The sequence below is a fragment of the Drosophila guanche genome, unplaced genomic scaffold (assembly GCF_900245975.1).
Source record: "Drosophila guanche unplaced genomic scaffold, DGUA_6, whole genome shotgun sequence".
Classification (NCBI taxonomy): Eukaryota; Metazoa; Arthropoda; class Insecta; order Diptera; family Drosophilidae; genus Drosophila; species Drosophila guanche.
In genome coordinates this window covers 3,505,952-3,526,365 of record NW_022995746.1, presented here as the reverse complement: position 1 = coordinate 3,526,365, position 20,414 = coordinate 3,505,952, and the positions used below count along the sequence as shown (strand labels likewise).

General features: G+C 46.9%; 5 protein-coding genes across 7 annotated transcripts; 3 read left to right on the top strand and 2 right to left on the bottom strand.

Moving 5' to 3' along the window:
* Positions 1 to 70: 70 nt before the first annotated feature.
* Positions 71 to 8,548, bottom strand: LOC117581752 (THO complex subunit 2). The gene is made up of 13 exons (XM_034269151.1): positions 8,224 to 8,548; positions 7,866 to 8,034; positions 7,549 to 7,796; positions 7,348 to 7,481; positions 6,136 to 7,289; positions 5,102 to 5,839; positions 4,440 to 5,033; positions 3,668 to 4,376; positions 2,994 to 3,605; positions 2,880 to 2,923; positions 450 to 624; positions 348 to 391; positions 71 to 285 (listed from the first exon to the last, which is right to left on the bottom strand). The coding sequence occupies exons 1-13, from the start codon at positions 8,418 to 8,420 to the stop codon at positions 154 to 156; spliced, it is 4,950 nt and encodes a 1,649-aa protein (XP_034125042.1). The 5' UTR covers positions 8,421 to 8,548; the 3' UTR covers positions 71 to 153.
* A 1,834-nt stretch (positions 8,549 to 10,382) lies between these two features.
* Positions 10,383 to 12,151, bottom strand: LOC117582527. Of its 2 annotated transcripts, XM_034270328.1 has the most exons (3): positions 11,753 to 12,151; positions 10,669 to 11,694; positions 10,383 to 10,624 (listed from the first exon to the last, which is right to left on the bottom strand). In XM_034270328.1, exons 1-2 carry the CDS (start codon positions 11,889 to 11,891, stop codon positions 10,688 to 10,690), a joined length of 1,146 nt encoding a protein of 381 aa, XP_034126219.1. In that variant the 5' UTR covers positions 11,892 to 12,151; the 3' UTR covers positions 10,383 to 10,624; positions 10,669 to 10,687. The 2 variants fall into 2 exon arrangements, with proteins under 2 accessions (XP_034126219.1, XP_034126218.1); XM_034270327.1 differs by having other exon boundaries at positions 10,383 to 11,694; positions 11,753 to 12,150.
* A 54-nt stretch (positions 12,152 to 12,205) lies between these two features.
* LOC117582524 (tubulin-specific chaperone D) lies at positions 12,206 to 16,147 on the top strand. Its single transcript, XM_034270322.1, has 5 exons — positions 12,206 to 13,233; positions 13,291 to 14,433; positions 14,490 to 14,915; positions 14,978 to 15,444; positions 15,500 to 16,147. The coding sequence occupies exons 1-5, from the start codon at positions 12,285 to 12,287 to the stop codon at positions 16,103 to 16,105; spliced, it is 3,591 nt and encodes a 1,196-aa protein (XP_034126213.1). The 5' UTR covers positions 12,206 to 12,284; the 3' UTR covers positions 16,106 to 16,147.
* Positions 16,148 to 16,317: 170 nt separating this feature from the next.
* LOC117582525 (putative apoptosis-inducing factor 1, mitochondrial) lies at positions 16,318 to 19,424 on the top strand. Of its 2 annotated transcripts, none has more exons than XM_034270323.1 (7): positions 16,318 to 16,675; positions 16,749 to 17,005; positions 17,100 to 17,399; positions 17,455 to 17,587; positions 17,645 to 17,894; positions 17,959 to 18,773; positions 18,835 to 19,424. In XM_034270323.1, the coding sequence occupies exons 1-7, from the start codon at positions 16,564 to 16,566 to the stop codon at positions 19,257 to 19,259; spliced, it is 2,292 nt and encodes a 763-aa protein (XP_034126214.1). In that variant the 5' UTR covers positions 16,318 to 16,563; the 3' UTR covers positions 19,260 to 19,424. The 2 variants fall into 2 exon arrangements, with proteins under 2 accessions (XP_034126214.1, XP_034126215.1); XM_034270324.1 differs by having other exon boundaries at positions 16,321 to 16,675; positions 16,749 to 16,786.
* An 89-nt stretch (positions 19,425 to 19,513) lies between these two features.
* On the top strand, positions 19,514 to 20,399 carry LOC117582528. Its single transcript, XM_034270329.1, has one exon. It carries the CDS (start codon positions 19,801 to 19,803, stop codon positions 20,314 to 20,316), a length of 516 nt encoding a protein of 171 aa, XP_034126220.1. The 5' UTR covers positions 19,514 to 19,800; the 3' UTR covers positions 20,317 to 20,399.
* The last annotated feature ends 15 nt before the right edge of the window (positions 20,400 to 20,414 follow it).

The following is a 20,414-nucleotide window of genomic DNA, read 5'->3' as shown; positions in this document are numbered from 1 at the left end:
AAAATAGTTGCCTAAGAAAATTGTAAATCATTTAAAAATAAGTTTCGCTTTCTACTGCATTAAATGTTGATGATTGTTGGCTGAACAGACAATTCAGAATAAGTTTATTAAAGTTTAACAAAATGCATCAGACCGATCCGAGAACGGGGTAGATTAGTAGTTGACCCTCGAGGAGCGAGCTGTTTTGATGGAGTACTGCCGATCGTCGCCTCGCGAGCTGCTGCCTCCACCGCCGCCTCGTTCTCTGTCAAACTTCTCGTGTGAACGCTCTCGTGGCGATTTATCCTGAACATATATAGGAAACATTAGCAAATTTATAGTCTTGGGTATGAGTTGAAATAACTCACTCTGTGTCGTTCGCGCTCGCGCAGATCATCTTCGCCATTTTGTGCTAAAACCATTTAGTAAAAATTGTATGTCTTTAAATCTTGATTGTGTATAGCCCTCACCTTCGCGACGTCGCTTGTGATCGACACTGTTGGACTCTTCGGCACGGTCCCGCTTGCGTCCCAGCTTGCGATCCTTGCGCGCATCCCGTTCCTCGTCGGATAGCTTGTCCTTGTTGCGCTCCTTGGTTTTGAGACCACGCGCTTTCTTCACGCTATCGACGAGCTCCTCAACCTTCTGCAATGGCCATAGGATTAATAAGAATCGGCATCCATAAAGCATCCACGAGATATGAGTGTGTGTCTCTGTGTGAGTAACTAATTATGCGTGTTTGTGTGGCAACAGAAAGTCTCTTGTGTGTGTAGTCGTGTCTTGGTTTGGATTTGGAGTCCCTACGATTGGTATGGTTATATATACATGGGTGTACAAGTATCTTTGTCCGCCGCCCTCATCTCGCGATCATCACTTACCCGTGGCACGGTAGCAACATCGAATGAATTAACAACTAAACTGCAGTCGGATGTACCACTCACAGGTACACAGGTACACAGGTATCGCTACGCACACGGCTAGCAGTGTCAGGACAATAGCAATGCAAGGCCAAATCAGTGTCCACGAGGATGGAGAGGTTCGTGTTCTCCACGAATTTGTTTTAACAACAAACTGGGTGCAGAAGATTTGTAACGTGCTTCCCGAAACAAACAGGGTCAATGCCAACAGATGCGCTTTGACTCCAGAGTTGACAGAAGATACAAGTTTTCCGAAGAGAGAGGCAGTAGATGAAGTGATCCACGAAGAGAGAGAATCGACAGATGCTACGAAGCTTCAAGCCGATATAGTTCAGGTGCAGATTGGTGGCCATTAGAGATGGCACCTCCAACGATTGAACTGGGTTTCAGTTTCAGCTTTAGATTATGGTGGGTAAAATGCGACATCCCTCCCACTTTTTGATTGCAGAGCCATTGTAGAGAGTAGTTTTTTCTTTCTGTGCACGACGAATCGAGATATTTAAGCCCGATCGGACACCCATTTTACAGCTTGCTGCTTCCAGTTGCCTGGTATGTATCCGCTCGCCATGGATTTCTCTTCCATGAAGTTGTTCCGCCATATTTGACATGACTCTCCAGACTCCAGTTGATGTTCGAATTGGCGCCCATGTGGATGGAGATATTTTTTAGCATTATCTTATCTTGGCTTGAAATCCAGCTGTTCCTTGAGGTTTATCAGATGACCACTGAAGAACCAATCCAGTTGATTTATTATCCATTTTATAGAATAAATTAAACTTAGTTCTCCTTCGACTTCTCATACTTCTTGATGTGTTGACTGGAAGCGCATGTTAAAAGCTTTACGTTGTTTCTTCGTGCAGATAAAATCACATTCTTTGACGATAATTTCTCCGAGGTTCCTCCTTATTGTGTAGCCTTGTCCGTCTCCGCTTGATTTCCATTTAACGTCTGAGGATGAGGTCCATGCAGTATGTGTAGAACATATTTTGTGGAATGATTGAAGTAGTCAATTTGGAATTTCTCCAATTAAAGTTGTTAAATTTTGAGGTTCAGATTATTGTGTAGATGTGGTTTAGGCTTTCGCAAACAGTGACATCGGTGGTTGTGTTGTAGCGCATTTTGTAGTTTTCTCCAGTGTGGTTCCTGATTTGATTTTCTTTCTTCCCTATCCGTGAATGTTTTAACAGATGATGCGGCAGCTTCATGCAGTTTCTCTGGCAGCCATAATGTGCTTGATTTTGTTGCCGTCAGATTATAGACGATGGATGGATGATTCACTTGCTTGAAGACGTCTATTGGGCGTTTTCTTTCTCTCTTTTCTTGGTTTGTGGCTCTGTTTGCTTTGCGTTTCGTTGGTTTCGTTCGTTGTTTGCGATTTTCGTTTCGGATGATTTTCTTGTTGATTTTTTGATTATTTTATGGTTGTTTTTTTTTGTTTGCTTTGATTTTTTGTTTTTGTAGAAAAAGTTTCCTTTCCCGCAGTTCCGTTTCCGTTGCAGTTCCTTAAATAGTGTCATCTTTTGGGGTCCCAGGTGTTGCGCTTTAGAAACTTCCATTGGTCCATTGTCTTTACAGATATTTACAGTCTTAAGTCTTAAACTACTAAAGCTATTTAACAATACAATAAATTGAGCTATACAAAATACTAAAATTTCATTCAATGAAATTCTCTCTATACTCCATTTTTTTTCTAGTATAGTTTTTGTTTCGGGTTTGGGTCGGGCTTGTTCTTTTTGTGTGTTCGATTGAAGTTTTGAAGATCATTTTGTGTTCCTCAACTGCCGCGAGATTGGGAAGATGTTCAGGAGAGAGAGATGATGGTTTTTTTTTTGGTTGGTTGATGGATGGCCTCCCCCCAAAAAAATCTCTCTCGCACGCGCGCAATCTGCTCCAGATTTTGATCGTCATCGTTGATTGTTGTTGTATTTTGTTGTTGTTGTTGTTGTCTTATCGTACTTATGTCTGCAACCATATGGTACTAACCTTTGAACTGCTCGACGATGATTCCATTTTACGACGCTTTGAATCTGCATGGGAAACAAAATGCGGAACATTAGGAACAAATTTTGGATTTGGCTCGCTCCCTCCCACACTTACCTTTTTCGTATTCAATGGCATCCAGGCTGCGTCTGTGTTGCAGGGATCCATTGCTCTCATTGGAAACAGAGCTCAAATCACGATCTCGATGGCGTCCCTCGTACTCGTCAAACTGTCGATGCTCATTGGTGCTGGCCACCAGATCCACCGTCTCCAGGCCCTCGTGTCGATGGCGCTCTTCGCGTCGCGATGTCTTCTCACGCTTCTGATTGCGCTGTGCGGCAGCCGCCTCCAGTTCGTCCTGACGTTGTGCGCGCTCTCGGGCACGCTGATTCAGCTCTGCTTCGGTACGCTCCTTGTTGCGACTGTTGTTCTCCCGGGAGCTGCGATGGCTGCTGGTGAGGCTGCTGTGCCGCTGCTCGTGCTCGCGTTCACGTTCCGCCTCACGACTGCGACGCTCGCTTTGGCTGCTGCCATTGCTGGCAGACTGGAACTGCTGCTGCTCCTGCTGCTGTTGCAGTTCCTCCTTGTTGCTGCGGGAATGCGACTCTCTGGGTGCTGGCAGATCTCGTTGTTTGCTCTCACGCTCGTTTGTGGACAGCGCTGAGTTGGCGGCGGATGAAGACGGCGCTCTGGTATCGGTGGGTTTCGAGTCGTTGCGCGTGTTACCAGCTGTAAAGCAATAATTAATGGTTATTTTTTCGCACTTTAGACACTTCCAACTAAATCCTTACATGACTTGCCATCACGTTCTTTGCTGGAGTTTGCATTTTGTTCGCTATAGAAGGACGCAGCACCGCCGCCTGCCTTGATGGTCGTGGGCGAGGTAGGATTCTGAGACGCCACCTTATCCGTGCCCGAAACTTTGATGCTGGGACCACTGCCAGTGCCCGGGGCTTCGGGTTCCTGTGACGCTTTAGTGGGCAGTCGCTCTGGCAACTGATGGAAGTCGCTCTCCTTGAACATGGTCGGTGTCTTCAGCTTCAGTTTGCCAATGTAACTGGAGGCAATGACATACAGATCGGGGCGTTTGGTCTTCTCCTCCTCGCGCACTTTGTCCACCTTGCGTTCGATAATCTGCGCGAGTTTGGCCAGCACGGGATAGTGGGGCAGTATGCGCATGAGTATGATCAAGGCATTGCGTATCTGCATAAAGTCCTTCGAGTCTAGGCAAAAGACAATGGCCTTGGTGATCTTATAGTGCCACTTGTGGCACACATGTCGATAGTTCTCATAGCCCACATGATCGTTGGCCTCGGAGAATTGATTGCTGACACGAAATTTGGTAACAAAGCCGGGATAATTGGCACACTCCTTGTTGAAGACGGCCTGATCGGCATGCCAGCGCATCACAGTCTCCAGCATGGCGCACAGAAAGCGGCCATAGCGTGTGGCCTCACCCTCCGTGCAAGAGGTCACCGAGTAGGTAATGTCACAGAAGATCTAATAAGCAAAACAAAAGGGAATTAAAGTTTTATCCTGCTTCCAGGTAGCCCCAAAACTTACCCGATCGTAACACAGCAGCGTGGAAAAATTCGCCGTCTTTAGGTTGTGTATTGTGTGGACAAACTTGGCGCAATAGAGCGCATCCAGAGCAGTGAAAGTGCAGCGCGGAAACAGGCAAAGCTGCAGAAACTGCGTAATGGTATCGTTCTTGGCAGACTTGGCCGAACGCAGCAGGAACCAGCTATCCCTTTGCTCCTGCAGACGCTGCTGTATCTTATCCACATGCTCGTGCTGTTTCTTGCGCTCATCATTGAGCTTCTCCATCAGCGCTATGTACCGCTCTTGCTCCTTTTTGTTCTTTGACTGATTGGAGTCCTTGCCGTCGGCTGCTTGTTGCGCCAACTGCTTCAGTTTGCCAATCTCACGCTGATAGCTGTCGTTGGGCACATGCAGATCGTACATGCTGAGGCTCCAGAAGGTCACCAAAAACTGCGGACTTATGTCCTCCCAGACTTTGGCACTGTGCAACGGACGCACAGACTCCACAATGGGATTCATGATGAGCGTGGTCGCCTCCAGATACTTTTGCAGCTTTTGTGTGGTGGTCAGCTTTTTGGCATTGGGATCAGATTTGCGCAATTGATCGTACTTTTGCTAGGGGGTAAAACCAAAGGAGAAAAAGAATGAGGATACACCCTAAATGAGGCTCTTTCTGCTCTTACATTTATCTGATGCGTGAACATGGGACGCGCTAGGAAGAATGCAACATCCGTGTTGATGTGATACTCCCGCAGCATTGTTATAATCGATGGCAGTCGCTCCACATACTCATCCACCGAATAGGTGGAGCCCAGAAAGGTGCCAAATTGCACCAACGTATCCTGGCATTGATCATATAGATTCCCCACCAGCTTCAGATGACTATGCGCCGCCGTTTCGCGAAAGATCACACAATGCTTCTGCTGTGCCATCAGCAGACAAATGGCCACAGCCAGATCATTGTTGGCCAGCGCCTCCTTCAAACGATTCGATGACTTTTTCGTGTTTCTCACTTGACTAAAGTAACCGGCCTCCCCGCGCAGCTGTTCGCCGCCGCACAAGGCCTGCAGCTGCTCATTGGTCATCTCCTCGCAGGTCTCCACGCCTGCCATCTTGTGCACAATCTCGCGTAGTATCAGCAGATCCAAGCTCTTCTGATGCTTCAATTGATTGGCCACATACTGCAGCAGGCCGCTCAGCTCAATGCTGTATTTCTTGTAGATAGTGCCACAAAACGAGGCCAGACTTTGCAGCCACAAGGAGAGCGAGGTGCCATCGTCTTTGAAGCGGCCACGACCCGTCAGCGTCAACGATTCAATGATGCAATAGCCCAGGCAATCAAAGGACAGGGATGTCAGGAACTTTAACATGTCACAGACGGGCGCAATGAGATTGTCGTACATTTGGATTTGCAGGAGAATCTAATGAAGAGAAAAATAAAAGAAGTTTTTAAAATATATTAATATTAAAGATAAAAGTAGGAGCAAAGATGAGGCTATAAGAAAACTGTTCTGTTCTGTCTCAAGAGTACAAAAACGATAAACATGTCTTGTGCATGACTGATCAATATATCTGATTCTGCGTGACAGGTTGGGTGAAAATATGCCTCGCTATGGCCAAGACATGGAATGTTGCTATGTATTTTGTTATTGTATTAAAGAACAGACTCAGCTCCTGTTATTTTTCTTAATATTTGACAGACTCTTCCTATACTTACATAATCAAACAGCAGTCCGGGAGCACAATGGCAGTACTTGCCCACAAGGCGACCCAATTGCTTGACATTTTCCTTGCTCACGCGCTTCATCAGTGCCTTGATGTCGCGCATGGCCAAGCCACTGCGACGTATCAGATTAGGATGCAGCTGATAGCTATCGTTCTTCCAGCGGGCATACAGGCTGTAGCGATAATGATAGGGGAAGTACTTGAGCACAGTCCAAATCTCCTCGGACATGGAGCAATTATTGTCCAAATACAACAGCGATGGCAGTATACAGGCGTCCATGCAGGACATTATGTCGTAATAGTGTTTCTCCGCATCTGAATTTGGCGGCGGTCCATTCATGCTGTCCACACCCATCTCCACAATCAGTTTGCTCATAATTCGTATCAGTTTGTACATCAGCACGGTGTCACAGTGCATGGCTGGGCCCAAAACATTGGCCATGGGCCACGTATACTTGCGCAGATCCACAAATTCCCGTGCCTGCATATTGGCCACCAGCTTGGCATCATCGTACAAGCGACTGCGACTCTGTTTGCGTCCGGCTGGCGCCTTGAAGCATTTCTTGTAGTAGACATGCTCCACCGAAAAGTGTATGAGTTCCACGATGGCACGAGCAATGGGCTCCTGAATGACCACCGATTGTTCTGGCAGTTTTTGTATGATTCTGTGGGCATTCTCCCAGTCGCCGATCTTGAGCAGAGCCTCGCAGAGTCCAAACTTTTGGTTCATATTATACTTTTCCAAATTGAATAGCTTGACGGCTGGCGGCGGTGGTGGTGGCTCCTTATCGTCTTCCTTTTTGTTGGTGGAGATCAAATTCAATTTGCGCACCATTTCGCGAGCATCAGCCAGTTCGTTCTCCCAGTTTGCTTTGATGCTGCCATCGTTGGGGGTCAGCCAAGAGTACACATCATTCAGTTCAATGACCTCGTGCTTCAGCAGCAGAGCGGTCACATGGTAAAGAGATCGTGGTGTGCGCGAGTCCTTGTAATAGCAGAACTTGTAGCCGAGCACTTCACAAATAATGGCCCCCGTAGGCGTATAGCTGCGCAGCAGTGGTATGAACAGATGCAAACGTTCCGGGTTTGTCTCAAACGATTCAGTTATGATGTCCAGCACGCGATTGGGATCCAGATTAAAGCAACCTTTGGAGTGGTTAAGGATAACAGGATACTTTGCATATAAGAATCGATTTCAGCCTACCTATCAGCGACTTCATTATGTCCATAATGCTCTCGGGTGTGACTGTATCCTCAAAGTCCTGATTCAGCTCAGTTATAAGCTTGGCAAAGCCTTCGCTCTCCTCGCGGAATAGATTAAAGCGCCGCTGCTTGTAGCTGTGACAAAAAGAGACATACAACTAAGTTTATTCTGTAAGAAGTCTCCTCTTTGTTGGTTACTTACTACAACTTGGTTTTGACCTTGATGAACTTGGAGTAGAAACTTTTGTTCTTCACAATTCCCACCTCCTGCAGCGTGTCAATCTCCAGGCGCTCTTTGAGCAAACTCTCTGGCACCACCTTGTCCATTTCCTTGACGAGCTGCACAAAACCATGACGCTCCTCGTGCAGGCCTTCTGTCATAAGGGACGTCTCGCTGTCCAAAATATTTACCACATCCACAATGAGACTAGGGAAATCCTTATGTATGGCCTGGAAAAGCATGTACAATGTAATTGATAATCCTTATGGGTCCTTATGAGGTCCATGGCTTCATCTTACCACAACTTCTGTGAGCAAATTCAGGACAAGATCCTTCTTGTGGGTGAAGCGTATTGCCTGCCAGAGCAGCTCGTATATGGCATTCGAGACGCCCTGCTTGAAGACGCCATTCCGATCGTACACGGGACTGTCGGCACTTTCCTGCAGCTGTTGTTTGAGGTATTTCAAACTAAAACGAAATGTTTAATATTCAGGCTACAGTAAAACGGGGAAGACACCACTACATCAACATCATCATCAACCGACATCGGCAGCCGAACCAACAGCATTAAAAACGCGCGCGTGGATTATGTGTGGTGCCCTGCACGGATGTAACTATCTGTCGTGGAAGAGGAGTTTGTTGGCATTAAACACGTACAATTCACTTCTGCCGGCCTTGTCGAAATGTTTAAATATTTCTGTATTCAGGACATTGTCTGCGCCAGACCCTCCATTTGTGTCGGACGCCGTCGTTGGTGCAGCCGCTGTCGCCGCTACCTCCATTGCCGTCGTCACACTGCTGCCATCGTTCTCCGTCACGCTGTGACTCTTCGACAATTTCTTGAGGCGCCGCATAAAAACTGTTTTATGTTACACGCAGTCAATATGCTGCTCGGGGCTTTTTGCACAATTATTTCGATGAACTTTTGATATTTTTTCTTAATTTTTCACACTTTTCATTTGGTTTTCAGTGTGACCGCTTTCTTATCGATCAAAAATACCGACTGATTTTCATATATATACCGTAAATAAAAACTAGTCGAAAACGGACCTTCGGTGATTGCAGGGCCAACTTTTTCTGTTTGGATTGGAACGTTCCGGAATGAAACAGAACAAAAATAAACATTCCAGACTTTAGGGCTGCCTTGCACTCCGCTTTTCAAGAAAACTCTTTAATACCCAGTGTTTCCTATATTCTCATTTATTGTTTATATAAATAATAAATCATAGGAATTTTTATTAAAGCATATTACAGCAGGTGACAAAAACCAAATCCAACATATTTTAAACTTAAATATTGTGAATTCCTGCACTCCTAATACCCTGTACTCAGTCAGCTGATTGGTAAGACCTGCTATTTCTTTTTTGCGACCGAGAGCGGGGCTATTATAATGATTCCATTCTGTAATCAAATTCTTTATTATTCTGCATTTTCCTCATTTTAGTATGCCCAAAATTGTCAATTACGCATATTTTCGTTGATGCACAGCCGCTGGCCATGAATATACATATTTATGTACATATGTATATAGTTACATTCATTGACACCAACCTAATATACCCCAATACGCCTTAAGTACCGTGTATGTATATCAAATGCAAATTTCGAATATTTCGTAATCGACATTTAGGAAAAGCGTGCAAACCTCGGTATAGAGAACGAACATGGCGCAAAAGAAGTTTGCCATTTTTGCAGTCGTCGGCAGAGCGCATTTGCATGTATACATATGTATGTATGCATCTCGCTCACTCTCACTGGTCTTAAGGCAGCCAGTTTCGTTTTAAATTACATGCTCCTCTTAAAAAGGCTTTGTTATACCTGGTATTCGAAGAGTTGGGGATATATTAGTTTTGTGGTCGAATGAACAGATACATTTTCAGTTGATACGCTGAAATGTTGTACATACATACATATGTACATATGTATGTCACACGCGACACTATACCTGTCCTCTTCTTTTGTTATCTTGTTTTTCTGTATTGTTGATTAAACCCATGGTTAGATCGATACAAAGAAGATAAATATTACAAAAAAACCATATTGGTCTGTTAGGTGTAAAATGATAAAAATAATCTCGCTTCAGTTCAATTTTGTACACCGAATTCTTTTAGAGAACAGAGAAATATCAAGTTATCGTAAATTCTATTCCTATCTGTTTCTCTTTTCCAGTGTGTCTTCGTAGCACGACATGTTTGGCCATGTATCGTAAAGTTGTTGTTGCTTTTCTTGGTGGCTCTCTTTTTTATTGATATTGGCTATTGTTTGTCTATTTTCATTTTCTCCTAAATATATAATACTAAAGATAATCATTTTGGCTCTTTATTTTATGAAATGTGCGTTTTTTTTATTTTAGGCAAATTTGATTGGTTTTTGGGCAGGTTTATCTTGGCCTATAATTCTCTCTCCACCGCTAGTTCTCTTGGCGTCAAACTAGCGCTCACAAAGCACCCCCTACATTCCCTACCTTGACTAAGCGTGTTTTTCACGTTTTTCTTAAGTACTAAACTACATATGTAAGTATGGTCATACATATACTTATGTACATGTATATGTACATGTTGATGCTTTAACGGGTAACTCAATGTCGAGACGCATGGGTCACTTCAACCATTTATTTTTACACAAAGAAAACTTTCATATTATATGAAATCCCCATTGTTCGATTGATAGGAAGAAAGAAACTGCTAGTTGGCTTTTGTTATAAATAATCAAATGATTTTATTGTTTATCTTTTTAGATCAACTTTTTCAGAATTAAATAAACCCATTGTCTTTCTCTGTACGATGGATAGATAGTAATGGGAAAAACACAATTCCTTGTATTTGGGTGGCACTATCTGTGCAACCGTTGCGTATATTTTTGGCCAAAAACATGTTCAATAAGGGCATACTAATTACAAGAATGTATGTGTGTGTGTGTGTACTGTTGAGCTGTGTTGTGGGTCTCCCATGAATCGATGTAGAAATATTCTGCTCTAATCTTATGGTTACAATTATGAATGTACAAATCATTAAATTAAATTCGGACTAAGCGCATTTTTGTCTATGCTCTATGTAAAGTTAGTTTCTCTAGCGTAAACGTGAGTGTAATAACAACAAAGAATTACACATTCTAGCAAACCTTAGCGCAAAGGTTCATTTTCTATTTTGACATCGCACTCGACCAACGAGCTGTCCACAAATCCGTTCAGGTAGCAGTTAGGTTTATAATATGCCTCTGGATCCGAATGCCCATTCTGTTGCTGCTGCTGCTGCTGGCGCAGACGCAGCTGTGCGGCCGGCGCTGGTGTTAGCTTTGGCATCGTTGCTGGCGAATATTGGGGACGTACCGCCGCATCGTTGCGCACCGGCATCGTTTCCTCCCTTTTCAGTTCCACCAAAATGCGGCTAATTTCCATGCGAAATTTAAGATTTCCCATGTCCGAAAGGGACTTCATGTGCGGCATAAGACTGACCAGAAAATTGTAGTCGGCATCGTCTTTGAACGTCGCCATTGACTGCTGACTGCTGACTGCTGGCGGCGCTGTTTCTATCACGTTTGATGCCTGTCTGTGGTTGCTACTTTTGTTATTGCTGTTGTGGCAGTAGCCATTGGATACAGGGCTCTCATACGAGGACGAGGACCTTCGCCGGCAAATGCGTTTCGTGGGCGGCGGCTTGGGCAGCATTGAATTATTCGTTGGCAGATGCATTGGCGACAGCAGTCGCGGCGACAGTTCCACATCGGATCTGGACATGTCCAGGCGTTTCATCAGCGACATATCGGAGCCCGAGTCCTGCGGCTTTACCAGCGACATGTCGGAGCCCGAGTCCTGCTGCTCGGTCGAGTTTCGCTTGAATATGTCGCCCATAATTTCAAAGTCCACCGAATCATCATTGTCCAGATCGATGATAAAGTCATCCATATGTGCCTGATCGTAGTCATTGGAGCACTCGGCCGAATCGAAATCGAATTCGTAGTCCTCTGGCTCAAAGCCCACAAGACCAGAGGGATCGAAAATGCAGCGGAGGAATTCCAGAGGACGAAAGTACGTCCAGTTGGACATTTTCATGACTCCACGCTGTATCTTTCGGATCTCGGAACGGTAGCTGTCTCTCAGTCCCTTGAAACGCTTCTTGCATGTCGTAACTAGAATGCGAGAGGCACGGGCATGAGTATTAATAGAAACGCAGCAGCGTAAACGTACCGTCCAGCTGCAATTTTGCAGACACCTCTTGCCAATGGGACGCCCATTCCTCCTTGCGGCAGGCCAGGCGTATGCTCGTGTCCCACAGTGCACGCCGCGGCCGCACCTCCGCAATCAGGCGGAGAACGTCCTTTTTCATGGGAATGTACAGCTTGGCGTGGCTCGCAAACTTTTATGGCACACAAACAAAAAATTCGTGGCGTGTAAACAATTTCGCTGATGCCCAGCCAGCGAAAAACTTACAGCAACAGAACAACAAATCCGCACAAGCGTATGTTTGTACAGCACTTTCGAACAACACTCAAACATTAATTTAATGAAATTTCATATTATTTTGAATTACAGATCGTGCTATTCGTGTTATTTTAGCGAGAAGTTTCTGCATTTTTTTGCCTCACATCGCGCGTCACTTTGGTCACACTGTTCCGAACAGCTGTTGGATGTGTCAGAAAACGAAACACGGAAGAAAGAAAGAGCAACAACAATTTTATACAGCCGGCTGTGTGATTAAACATTTAAATAAAATCTACCGATGATGCCCAACCAGGGACTGGAGTCCAAGGATGACGAGCTGCCGGCAAATACCCTGGAACTGTTCACAGAACTGGACCAGGTGCTGCAAATGATTGAAAATATCAAATCAATCGATGACGCCGCTTTCGAAAGAGAATTTCAAAACTACGCCCAAGTGCTGTCCCGCTACCAAGAGCAGCCGCACTTGCTGGATCCGCATTTGGAGCTGCTGCTGGGTCGCCTGCTGGCCAAGATTAGGGTGGAGGATTCGCCAGTGGGTGAGCGTGATGCAGCCTTCAAGTATTTGTACATCATCTGCAAGGTGCGCACATACAAAGTTCTGGTTAAATTTATGCCCCACGAGCTGAGCGATCTGGAGTTTGTGCTGGATCTGTTGGGCCAGCAGGATCCCAATGCACATGAGAAATGGGAGACACGCTACATCCTGCTCCTGTGGATGTCCATTGTGGTGTTGAATCCGTTTCACATGTCCCGTCTGGATGCATACGAAACTTCGCCCAGTGTCCCAGCCGTCAACTGTGTGCTGACCAACAATGTGCAGTCGAGCAAATCCACCAAAATGGAGCGCATCTTCGAGCTCTGCAAGCTGTACGTCTCCACCAACGACACCTGTAGCAGCATGGCCGCCTATCTGGCTGCCAAATTCTTCGTACGCATCGACATTAAGGACTTGTATTTGGAGCGTTTCCTCGACTGGATCATTGGCCAGCATCAGGCGGACACGGTGAATGTTAAGTTCGGGCAACTGGCTGCCGTTGCGGCCATTCTGAAGCATGGCAAGCGCGAGGATCTGCTGCCCTATGCGGACAAGCTGCTGCATTGGATCACCTCCTGCCAGTACAAGGATGGCAATGACTTTCTCAAGTACAAGTTCTATGTGAAAATTGTGCAACGTTTGGGTTTGGTGCACCTTAAGCCACGCATTGCCAGCTGGCGTTACAAAAGGGGTGAGTTCTGGCAGTCCCTTTATGGTCTCTTCTTTGCTAAAAAACTTCTCCTTTCAGGCACCCGCTCACTGGCCACAAATCTCAATCAGCACCCGGGCGCCACTGGCGCTCAGTCTGCAGCTGCTGTTGATGGCGCTGATGGGGATGCTGGCGAGGAGATTATTGTGCCCGATGCCATTGAGGAGGTGATTGAGGAGCTGCTGCAAGCGCTGCGCAGTGGCGGCAATGACATTCGCTGGAGCGCCGCCAAGGGTCTGGGCAGGGTGACCAATCGTCTGCCCAAAGAGCTGGCGGATGAAGTAATTGGCTCTGTGATTGACATACTGAATCCCCTGGAGCCGCACGAGGCCTGGCATGGCGGCTGTTTGGCTTTGGCAGAGCTGGCTAAGCGTGGGCTGCTGCTGCCGCATCGCCTCGAGGAGCTGGTGCCGCTGCTAATGCAGGCCTTGTTCTATGACGAGATGAAGGGCTACATGTCCGTGGGTCAGCATATACGCGATGCCGCCTGCTACATGTGCTGGGCCTTTGCCCGTGCCTACAATCCCGACGATGTCAAGCCGTTTGTGCAGAAGATCTCCTCGGGTCTACTCACAGTGGCGGTGTTTGATCGCGAAGTGAATTGCCGGCGTGCAGCGTCTGCTGCCTTTCAGGAGAGCGTTGGCCGTTTGGGCAACTTTCCCTTTGGCATTGAGATCTCAGTCACCACAGACTTTTTCTCCGTGGGCATACGACAGAATTCCTATCTGAATATCAGCGATTTCATCGCACAATATGAGGTATACCGAGAGCCTTTGATCAGCCATTTGGTGCAGCACAAAGTGGGCCACTGGGACACGACAATACGCGAGCTAACAGCCAAGGCGCTGCACAAACTGACGCTCTGGGAGCCCGAGTACATGGCAGCTGTGGTGCTGCCTCAGCTACTGGCCAAAACCGACACCATTGACATCAACAGTCGGCACGGCTGCGTCCTGGCCATGGGGGAGATAACCCTAGCGCTGCGTATGCTGGAAATGTCCAGCAATCCGACTGTTGTTTACCTCTCCAATCAGCGCATTGTGGAGCTAAATGAGCTGCTGAGAAACTTTCAAATGAAGAACTTTTATCGCGGCATGAGCGGAGAGCTGCTGAAGTCCAGCACAGCCGATTTCATCCGCAACTGCAGTCTGGCCCAGCTGCAGGTGACGCCCGACTGCTTGCGTAAGTTGAGTACAAATCTTTCAAGTGAATTCTATGTAAATGTTGCTCCCTTTCAGTGTCCTGGCAATCGGTCATAGACTTGTGCTTGATCACCAAAAACCCAGCCATACGTGAGTCTGGTGTGGAGGCGTTCGCCGAGCTCTGCCGCGCCTACTACTGCGTGGACAATCGCAGCGATCAGAATGAGGCCATCATTAGATCGTATCTGAGGGGCGCTGAAAACGATCTGGATGAGCACATACGCATGGGCTACATAGCCGCCTTGGGTGTGCTGCCCTCGTTTATGCTGCGGCCACATCTGTCTGCTGTGCTGGAGAGTCTCGTGAAGCATTCGCTGACACCGCTGCAGGCAGTACTGGCTGGTGATATGGTCCACCAGGAGCATGAGAATATCCAGACCTATCGCTGGAGCGAGGCGCGCATGGAGAGCATTAAAGCTTTGACCAAGGTGGTCCAAGCTGTGGGCTATGAAGGATCAATTGGTAACAGCCCAAAATCTGCCCCAAAATCTACAGTTAATAACCTCTTTGTCCCCCCCCCTTAGACACCTTTTCGGAGCCCGCAAACTTCGACAAAGTCATCGTCTGCCTGCTGCGTGCCCTGGAGGAGTATACGCTGGACAATCGTGGCGATATTGGCGCCTGGGTGCGTGAGGCAGCCATGCAATCGCTCTACCAAATAATCACTCAGTGTCCACCGGCTATGCTCTCGCCCGAGCATGTTCATCAGATTGTTGTGGGCTTCATGCAGCAGGCGGTGGAGAAAATCGATCGTACGCGCGGTCTGGCCGGACGTCTTTGCTGCAAGTTGATCCATGCCGAGCCACGCATACCGCATATAAGAGAGCATGAGAAACTCCTGGAGATATTCCCCTCGGATGTGAGTTCCGTGCTCTGGCTGTTTGCCGATCACACATTCCCCTTGTTCTGCCAGTTGCTGGGCCTGCCGGATTACTCAAAGCGCGTGCTGTTGGGTCTAACTGCCAGCATTGGCCAACTGACGGAATCTCTGGTGAGTGCGGCCACTGCAACCGTCTGGGATTCCCACTGATTTCTCCCTTTTTCAGATCAAATATGCTTCCACAGCTTTATTCCAATTTTTACGTTCCAATCCGACGATGGTGCCGCGCCTGTGCGCGGAGATTGTGGAGATCTTTCAGGAGAATTTACTGAATGAGCGCGTGACCTATCCCATGTTGAGTTTCCTGGACATACTCATTGGCTCGGGCACCACGGACATGGTGCTGCATGACGAGTCCAATTCGTTTGTCGAGGACATCTATCGCCTGCTCAATCTGGAGGTCAAAGGTTACAAGAAATTGTACAAGACAGCCACGAGCATCAGTGCCTTTTGTCAGCTCATCCAAGTGCCGCGACTCAGCAAGCGTGTGCTCTCGAAATTGTCAGTATTCCTGGGACTGCAGCATGTCCATGTCCGCAAAACGGCGGCCACAAAGCTGTACGAGGCATTGGCACTGCATGGCGATGTCACCGATATACCCGAGGATAATATGGATGAAATTCTGACACTCCTCTCGGAGACAGACTGGACCATGCCCCTGGTGGAGGTGCGTCCGTTGCGGAATCAACTCTGCCAGTTGATGGGCATTAAGCCACCACTCAGTGGTGCAGCAGCAGCAGCTGTAGCAGCCTCTGCAGCTGCAGATAAATGAATTTCAGCACAAGTTTAACTTATTTATTTATCCCTGTGTATTAAATACTCTTACTAATATACAGAACTAAACCTAAACAACAAAGCAGTTTCTGGGAGCTCTATAAAAATATAGTGTGCTGGTATGTTGGTATTTAGTGTGGTACATTTCATCATTTATTTGGTATATTACGATATATTTCCGAAGATCAGTCACACTAAACACACACAAAAACCAAATAAAATGATGATTTGATTTAATAAAACATAGCAAACATTGCATATATTTCAAACGCATATCAATTAAAGTGACGCTATTTTCACACAGGGCATTTTGTGCCATTGAATTCGTTTTGTAGTCTGCCACTACAGTTTATTAGTTTCACATAGTTACACAATTTTTGATCCCACTGTGAAATCTGCGGTGTGGCCTCAACTATTTTGGTGGAAAAGTTGTGGGGCCTCTGTGTAATATTGAAGATGAATCTTTGGACTGCCCGAATGGTCATGCACAGCTTCAGCCGGCAGGCTCATATACTGGCCAAACACAGAATCAGAGTGCAGGCATCGCAACATGCCGCGCCGGTATATGGTGAGTGTGTTGTGAGGTTATGTCTCGCAGGCCGTGTCCCGGAATCTTCATGTTTTTCTTCTTCGTTTTGCAGATCTTCAACGCTCGTGTCATGGAAAATTATATGAAATGGTAAAAACGCGCTCGCTTCTGGCACGCACTAAATCTAAGGCTCAGAAATACCCGAACCAAAGTGTTTGTGTGCATAGATACATGGAGGAGGAGGAGGCGGAATACGATACCGATGTTAAAGGGTCTCCTCCTTCTCAATCACCGCCTCCGCCTCATTTGCAAGACAAATTTCAAGAGTACAAAAGCCAAGCGGCTGACCCAAAGTCACAGTTCACAGGGGTACCAATCTGTCTTCTGTCATTCCATCACAGACCCACAATCCAATCCATTCCAATGCTCATTTCACAGCACGCTCTCTCTCCTCACCTTCCAGGGCTATGCGAAGCACATGTCCACCGCCAAAGATGTGCTCAAGTCTTCAGAGTATGACAGACACAGCGCCACTGGCCCACTGATGGACTGCAACAAATCTCAACAAAGGAACAAAGATCCTTGTGAACAGTTTAAGAAAATGCGTTTAGAAAATGAGCAGGTCAAATGTCCGGCGGGTGGAGCAGGCGCTGCAGGTGGTGCAGGTGGTGGTGGCGGCGGCAAGGATTGTGAAGAAGCAAACAAATCGCTTAAATTCAAATGCCTAATGGGTGCCCTGGCAGCACTAGTGGCTGGTGGATTGGTATGTCGTTAACCCATCATAAAATGATTCATTTACTGATTGCTTGCCCTTGCAGATTGCCTGGTTTCTGGCGAGTACAAAAAAAGACAAAAAGTCAGGAGGAGCAGCCGGAGGTGGCAGTGGCGCTGGCGTCATCGAAAATACACCAGAGGGTAAAAAGCGCGCACAGTTGGCAGGACTTTTAACAAGTGAGATTGGGAAACCATTGGATTGGATGAAGAGTTTTATTCTTCCTCGTTTTGCAGGTCCCGACAGCTCTGAGAAGCTGCCCAAGCATGTGCCTTATTTGATCATTGGCGGTGGCACGGCCGCCTTCTCTGCTTTCCGCTCCATCAAGTCGAACGATGCCAAGGCCAAGGTTCTGATTATTAGCAATGAAAACCGCAAGCCCTATATGCGTCCACCACTCTCCAAGGAGCTGTGGTACACGCCGAATGCCAACGAAGATCCCATTAAGGATTATCGCTTCAAACAGTGGACTGGCTCCGAGCGAAGGTGCGTATTTCGGTCTTTAAACTTTTCTTTTCACATTCTAAGCCACTTGTTGCATCCCTTTTAGCTTGTTCTTTGAACCGGATGAGTTTTTCGTGGATCCCGAGAAGCTTGAGGACAGTGTAAACGGTGGTATAGCCGTCGCCCAAGGATTCGCAGTAAAGAAGGTGGATGCCCAGAGTCGCACTGTGACATTGAACGACGGTTATAAAATTACTTACAATGAGTGCCTCATTGCCACGGGCTGTGCACCCAAGAACCTACCCATGTTCCGTGATGCAGCCCCCAATGTGCGCGAAAAGGTGATGGTCTATCGCACACCCGATGACTTTGATCGCCTGCGACGCTATGCCACCGAGAAGCGTACAATTGCGATTGTGGGCAATGGTTTCATCGGCAGCGAACTGGCCTGCTCCCTGGCCCACTACTCAAAGGAGAACGGCGGTGGCAAAGTCTATCAAATCTTCCAGGAGGGCGGCAATATGTCCAAGGTGCTGCCCAATTATCTGAGTCGCTGGACCATGTCCAAGATGAAGAATCAAGGTGTTTGTGTCATACCCAATGCCAGCATCAAGTCGGCCACCAGAGACGAGGAGTCGCTCAAATTGGAACTCAACAATGGCATGACACTGCTCTCAGACATTGTGGTGATTTGTGTGGGCTGTTCCCCAAACACGAATCTGGCATCGCCCAGCAAACTGGAGGTGGATCGCAGTCTGGGTGGTTTTGTGGTCAATGCAGAGCTGGAGGCGCGCCGGAATTTGTATGTGGCTGGCGATGCCTCATGCTTTTACGATCCTTTGCTGGGCCGACGACGTGTGGAGCATCATGATCATTCGGTGGTCTCGGGCAAGCTGGCTGGCGAGAATATGACGGGAGCAAGTGAGTTTCCTCACTCAGAGTTTTCAGTAAAGATTTCCATTGTGCATCTTTCCTTCCTCAGAGAAACCCTATGTCCATCAAAGCATGTTCTGGTCAGATTTGGGTCCCGAAATTGGCTACGAAGGCATTGGCTTGGCGGACTCTTCACTGCCCACTGTGGGCGTCTTTGCCCTGCCCTCTGCCACCGAGGGACGCTCGAGCACAGACAACTTGACCGAAAATCGAGACGCAGACGATGGCAGCAAGCATACAATAATTGTTAATGAGAAATCCCAAACAGATGCGGTGACCTGTCAGGATGATGCCAACGAGGAGCAGCCCAACTATGGCCGTGGTGTTATCTTCTATTTGAAGAACGAGAAGATCGTGGGCGTTCTCTTGTGGAACCTGTTTAATCGCGTAGGCTTAGCTAGGACAATAATCAATCAAAATAAGAAGTACGATGACCTCAATGAGGTTGCCAAGTTGTTTGAGATTCACTCTTAGTAGTGAACATCCCAACCATCACCTGCCCAACACTCCACAAAAGAAAACTATGTGTACATATGCGAACAGAAATTTTAGTTCTAGTTTTTCGTTGTTTTTTTTTTGGAGCCCACCCTTTAGTCAATCACTCCCACAATAAATGCCCAGAATTGATAGATACATAAAGCGAAGGTATGTATGTAAAGTGATGTGACGAGGACATGTGTTGAATTTTCGTGTGTGTTTTCCCCTAATAAATTATCCTTTAAAATGTTACATACCTGGTTTTGGCCATAAGGGTAATAAGAACTTGCGCAGCTGCTCCAGAACAGCAGAGGATTTGTACCTAAAACTAGGACCTCTGCTTATTTGGGGTCTCGTTCGCGGGATTAGCCAATTTATAGCTAAATCTCGAGGTATCCCTAATAGGCAAAGGTCTCGCGGATTTACCCAATTGGTAGGTAGATGATTGAGTCTCTGTGCAACAGGTAACTCCTTTTTGTACTATAAAAACCTTGCGCTAAATGCAAATGGACATCAGTTCCTTGCCAACAGTCCAACTATGAAGTACCACCGCGTAATGAACAAAGAGAAGAGCAGCAAGACACCCTCGCCAGTCAGGAGGGAATCATCAATAATAGCCATCTCTGAGGCGAAAACCAACCAGCATTTCGATGTCCCCATGTCGTATGGTGCCTTGGAAATGGAGGCTGCCGCTGCACTGCTCTTGCTACGCTATCAGTATGACAGACAGTCGAAGCCATTGAACTCCACTGCGGTGACACGCTCTCCCACTCCGCCGCATCTGCTCGCTGACAAGCGCACGCCCAAGGATCAGACAGTGCGCACTCCAGACTCTGTGCAACCGCTGAAGAAGCGTTCGATACCCACGCATCTGCTGAGACGCTCGCTGACGCCAGCCAAATCGAATGCCAGTGGAGGATCATCATCGATTGTGAAGGCCAAGTCGCGTTTGACGCCTGTGCCACGCCGCATCGACAATGACTGCAACAAGGTGCTGCTCAAGTCCTGTCGCAATATGATACGAGAGTTCCTAGACAATCAGGAACTTATTTAAGGTGATAGAAGTAAGGTGCATCGATGATCCATAGGATCTCCAGTGTATATCATTTTTTTCATTTATTTATTGCATATAAATTTGTTTCCGTTTTTCTT